Genomic DNA, 6,396 nt, shown 5'->3' on the forward strand with positions numbered 1-6,396 from the left:
GTGACAATGAGGAATAAATGAGGCTATCAACGCAAAAGTGCAACCCACATGATATTTCTACAACGTTTCTTTGAATGATACTAACACATAAATATGTAATTATTTTATATATGGCTGCCATTTTCATGTATAAAAATTAAATTAATAATTATCTATTTTCTATTCATGATAATAGCATCTGAATACAAAATAATTATAGTACCATTTAAAATAATACAGTAGAAAAAAAGATAGAATGTGGGTTACATCATTATTGCGCTGATAGCATCAAATGTGACTTCAAGTCCCAGGTAGTGGAGCGTGATCCATCATGTCCATGCACGATCATAGCACAGGATCGCCGTCAGTGGTTGCGTGTACGCAGGTGGCGGGTAACGAGCGCTGACCACCAATCAATATCATAAAAAAAGTAAGAAAAACCTCGTCCGCAGCTTGTGGTGGCCACTAGTGGCATTGCTGTGGTCATCTTTGATGGCCCAATAGGCAACAGGACATGTACTATACTTTCGTAATTGGATGGCCAGATGTTACTACTGTACGCAGATACATCACTACGGCATACAACAATTGCCTCTACAAAATACAACTATACAATATTCACAGGAACTACATTATTCAAGACATACAATTATACAAAATTATATAATATATGGAGTATTCATAGATTTGCAACACTGTAGTTTTACCTAAAAGAACAAAATTTCATGTGTTTTACAATGTTTGAATGTATCATGACTCGTTTTCTGATAAATACTATTAAGTAATAAATGATATAGCCTACCATTGGATTTTACCATTACGAGATATGCTTAATTTGTTTCTGATTTTATATGTGCAATAAAAATATTGCACTTTCACGAAGACTGACGCATAACAAGTTTCCTAAAACATGAGGTTTCACTGTTCTCCATAGTTAAAATAGGCAGCTATGAAACACAAATATAGACTAGCTTCTCTATACATAAAGGGCAACACTCATTTAGGCCGAATTTTCTCGTAAAAGAACACTTGCTCAACACTATTAGTTTCCCGCAATAAAATTTTTTTCTTAACAAATTTAAAATGTTCTAATGCAAACTCGTAAAGTTCATTCTCCATCCTCCAAATGGGTGATTGTTTAATTTTCTCTATGGTTTGTTGGTTTGGCTCTATTTTTGCACTTGTCTGTCTTAAATGAGACTTGTTGCTGTTAAGGTAATGCTCAGTTGCACCTTTAAACATCCGTGGTAACACGGTTTCGAGTATTGTGATGAATTCTAACATTTCCTCTGTAACTCCGACTACAAGATAATTATTGACTAGGTTATATTTTGCTTGCTGTAGCGCCCAGAGGTTCCCTGGTTTCCTGTGGAAAATTAAATTTGTATGAATTAAGGTTTAAAAATTATAAATAAACTATAAAAGAATCAAGTTTTACCCGCATTCTAATATAATAACAAACAACATGACACAGGTGCTAACTATAAGCGCAACCATGGATGTACTTACAAACTACGCCCACTACTATACTCATCGAGTATATAACCAGAAACAGAGATGAAATGTCATTTAATTTGTTTGAAAACTATTCTGCCAAAATATTACGAACACAACTGTTCTCTGATTGGCCAGCATGAAATCGAAAGAATTGAAGGGTGTCAATTGTTTCACTTAAAATCGACCAGTTTAACTTGAGCTTCGCTATAATGGACGACAATTGAACAAAAGAAAAAAGAGCCTTATCCCGTTCACGGACAGTACTTAGATAGTATCATCGCACACAACAATGTCACTACTTTTCTTTGTACCATAGTGCTTATAATGTTGATTCAATATAAAATACTCCACTCAATAAATCGAATAAGAAACACTTTCACGTATATTACGAAGATTTCGACTTGATATCTCATCACATTTTCCAACAAAATTTATTTGAATAACATTGTAAAATTGTATTTAATAATAATAATAATTTCTGTGGCGTGTCGCTTCCAGCACAAATGCAGAAGGCGGTCCTGCTCGATACGGCACGTATCGTTCGCCGATTCTTGGACCTGAGTCCCTGACCCCGGCCGACTGTGCCATAGCCGGGAAATACCGCCTCTCCCATTTAAAAATTCACAATTAGTCTTTTAGGCCTTGGGAGAGGCGAGAGTTTAAAATAAACATAATAATAATAATAATAGTAACGCATACACTCAACATAGCCCCGCACTAGGGAAACCCTGTGTCGCGGGTGCCATGGACACATACATAGAGAAAAACAAATTACACCCAAACTCAAAAGAGAAATAAACGTAGGCCATACAAATATTTCTCCCGGCCCAGGAATCGAAGCTAGGACCTCTGCGTGGCAGTCCGGCATGGTAACCGTTCGGCCACAGAGGCAGTTTTGAAAAATGGTAGTCCAAAAGTGAGGTTATTTTTCATCTATACATCTATGGCTTGTCTATGGTCGCATAGTGCAGGACGAAAAAAACATTCAGTTCATTCAATTAAAGTTTTTTAACCAATTAGTAACTCGAATATTTCAATCGCAAATAAACGAGTATCTATGTGTAAGGAATTTAATAGGACTTAAAATTAAGTTTTCGGAAATTTTAAATATGCTTATATAGGTTATGTAAGGTAAAACCGCTAGTATGACTAAATTGAAGAAATCGATTCATTCAGTTAATTAATAAATTTGTAGTTGGCATTACAATTGACAATCACTAAACCGTCTATGGTCAGGTCAATGACTTGTTTGTTTACATTTTATTAAAAATGGATTGAAACGAAGTATAGTAATCATTAGAACGTCGTAACATTCAGAATTCAGACGTCTTTCACAATCTATTGATAAAATTGTTAACAAACACTACGACTATTTAAAATTATATAGAAACTGGCAACCCTGCAAATGTCATTTTACTCATCTTTAAAAAAGACTTTAAATCATTAAATATAGTTATAATAGTACATTGTTGATATTTCTCTCTGGAGAAGCAGTAGGCAGCAACTACACAGTAAGCACTTGGAAAGCGCACCATAAAGCCTGTAGTCGTTTGTTTTGAGAAATATAGGGAAATGGGGTAGTTATTATATTCTGATATTTAACTATACAGTAAGCAACGTTACTTTACCAGCACTGTGCGGCATGGCCACAAAAGAAAGGGACTTGCATCCACATGTTGTTGGGGTCACAGTCTGGCTGTCCTCTCTCTACACATTCATCAAAAGTCTGCAACATTACACAAATATTATTAATTTTTTGTCATGAAGAATGCTACGCTAAAGTCTGATTTTTTTACTTATGGTTAAACTTTTATAATAATTTTAGAATACAAATGAATAATGTTATAACTATAATTAGAGCTATGAATACTGTAATTTTGAAATAAATATAATTTCCAATAAATATTCTCACATAGATTCTTTTGTTTCCTTGCTACATTCGTTTACTTTAAATTAATTAAATTCTACTTTGTTATTTCGTCATGAACAAAAAAAATTGTAAAAAGACTGTCAAATTCTGACTTAAGAGTAAAACAATATATAAACAATATTACAATCTTTGAATGAATTAATTATTTTTATATAACCATTAATTTATAACTACTTGTTATTTTATAAAAGATTTCCCAAAAAGATACCTAAAATACAGGTTACTTAGTTTAGGCATCACAATTACAAATGGTTCCCTTATTAATCCTTGTTGCTATAATAGCTTTATTTACATTTGTTTTCTTTGTATTGTATTAGATTAAGTTATGTTGAAATAAATTTATCTTTATCTTTAATTGATTTTAAAATCACATATAACAAATACTTTACTTTTAATTATAACTGATAGTCTCACCATTTTATCTCCATGTTTTTTCCTTACAAGATGTGGTCTAAAGTTGTCACCATTCCGTAAGAAGTAATAATAAGAGACCAAGCGGTCCAAAGGCTTTCTTATCAGGTTTACAAATATTGGTTTTGATTTAACTCCAAGACTGAAATATAAGAAAAGTGTAATATTTAAAATTACTACCAAATCTATAACTGTGTGAAGTAATAGTGCATAAATGTGTATTTATTTATTCATTCATTTACCTACTATACTATATAATTTACTTAAAATATCTTACATAAAATTGTTTTTGTTTATTAGAATATAAATTTTAAATCTATTATATTGAAGAATATACTCCTCATAAAGCCTCTTCGCGATGCTGAATGTAAGAGTGGGGGAAGGATAGTAAAAATCATAGTGGAGGAGGTGATGGAGGTTTGTCAGGAATGTAGCAGATGGAGGTCCATAATCTCTGACTACCCTTGTGGCAGACAGGCATGATTAGATGTATTTTTACACTGATATACTTTTAGTGTCTCAATATACATTTTTTTTTTTAATGGCAACTAAAGCTACCTACATAATAAACTTGTTTAAGGAATTGAAGTAGGTGGATTATATTTAAATAAGACTGGTATTATGACTGTAGCATCACAGTACATTTACTCAAATATTTTATATGCCCGTAAAAATATACATAATTTCAATAAGAAAGAAGATATCCATAATATTTACCTTAGAGCTAAGTCCAAACTCATGGTGCCATGATTTCGTTTAACCAAGGTAAACAACTCTTTTATGGGGAACTGTATACATTTTTACAATATGATTCCGGAGCATATATTAAATTTATCATTTCCTAAGTTTAAAAACTACATTAAAAATATTTTGATCAAAAAATCATATTACAAAATTGAAGACTATGTGTTAGATAAAGATGTATGGAAAGACGACATGGCTCCATAATCCACACAAATTTGATTCAAAGTGTATTCCATAGCATTTAAGTTTATTTGAAAAGAGCAATCCCTAGAGTTTCTTGCTCGTTCTTCTCAGGGAGGTCAGCGTAGTGAAATAGCAGTAGCTTAAATGTGACGTTTTCAAGTGTAAATTTATTTTACCTATGGAATAAATAATCTTTGACTTTGACTTTGAACAACACTGTAAAATTTAGTGTTTTAGGAAATAAATTGAAAAAAATGTATTAGGACACACTAAAGGCATACCAGTGTAAGATACACATACATATCATCATGCCTGTCTCCCACTGAGGTAGGAAGAGACCATGAGCCTCCTGCTACACTCCTGACAAACCTCCTTCACCTCCTCCTCTCTCATCTTTACTATCCTTCCTCTCACATTCAGTGTAGCAAATTGGCTTTCCATAAAACATATATAAGATAATTTTATATAAGATGTTTTAAGTAAATTATGTAGTGTAGTATGTCAAGCAATACTCACTTGTTAAAGTTTAGAAATGCCATATGGCCATGATAGAGTGCTGGCTTCACGTCATTCCACTTCGTTATATTCTGAGCAAACTTATACTGGTTGCTGAGCGAGAGAACATGCATATTAGCTGTAACATTTATATGAAGCACTTTAAACTTATTTTTCTTGCATAAATCATAGGCCACGCCAACGAAACTTGTTGAACCAGTCTTTGGGACCCTGTTGTAGATCACCACTAGATCATCGTCACCTCTTGCCGTCGGTTTAGGGAAGAATTGACGAGAGTCAAAGTGCGCTACAGTTTGTTTGTATTCTGGAAAAATACACCCAATTAATTGGTTGCATTATGTTCGTAGGTGACACATTTCATAGTAAAACATGTTTAGCTTACCTAGTCTTCTAAAACTATCCTCTAAACGAGCTATTTGCGATTGATAATACAAAACAATGATAACAATAATACAAAGGCAAGAAAACAACCATAGTTTGTGTACGTTCAACATGTCTACTGGAGACTATTGCCCGCTGGGACGATCACTGACATGATTAACACGCGTGCAATATAAATAAAACATTCGTTTTCACTATTTAGGACGCCCACACGAGAAAATAAATAGTTCACCGACCGAGAAATCACCGTAACAATAATGTCACAGTGACAGGTAAAACGTTTTGTCGTTCAGCTCGATATGAGTTGACACTTGAAGCATTAGTTTATTTTGCGTTTAGTTTACGTTTTATAAAAATTAAATTTGAAATAGAATCAAGCTTACTTTTAAGTACTTAAGTTACAGAGTCACAAAAAAATTACCATATTTTGTTTTCTTTTCTTTATTGTTTTTTCCAAATAGGTACAAACATATATCAACGAAGTTACACAATCATTAATGACAAATACATTAGAGCAATGCCACACGGGCGTTGAGTGGTTGCAACGCTATTATTAAATTGTACTAACTTGCTTGCGGTGCGCGGTGTAGTGCGCCGTTTCAACGCACCAATGTGGCATGCCGTTCATATTTCGAGTCTATCTATACAACCTCGAATGACTTTGGTTGATTCCGCATAACAGTGAAAGTGTTGAATCAATCACTTCGGAAAAATATATAATAAAATTGAGGATATGCATTGATACTACACGCTGT

The 6,396-nt window shown here is 33.3% G+C and overlaps 1 protein-coding gene across 1 annotated transcript; it reads right to left on the reverse strand.

The window, feature by feature from the left end:
* Positions 1-279: 279 nt before the first annotated feature.
* On the reverse strand, positions 280-5,856 carry LOC113235447 (heparin sulfate O-sulfotransferase). The gene is made up of 5 exons (XM_026471134.1): positions 5,643-5,856; positions 5,261-5,564; positions 3,821-3,959; positions 3,105-3,202; positions 280-1,345 (listed from the first exon to the last, which is right to left on the reverse strand). Exons 1-5 carry the CDS (start codon positions 5,752-5,754, stop codon positions 976-978), a joined length of 1,023 nt encoding a protein of 340 aa, XP_026326919.1. The 5' UTR covers positions 5,755-5,856; the 3' UTR covers positions 280-975.
* Between the last annotated feature and the right edge of the window lie 540 nt (positions 5,857-6,396).

This window comes from Hyposmocoma kahamanoa, unplaced genomic scaffold (assembly GCF_003589595.1).
Source record: "Hyposmocoma kahamanoa isolate Upper Pololo Valley unplaced genomic scaffold, ASM358959v1 102, whole genome shotgun sequence".
Lineage (NCBI taxonomy): Eukaryota > Metazoa > Arthropoda > Insecta > Lepidoptera > Cosmopterigidae > Hyposmocoma > Hyposmocoma kahamanoa.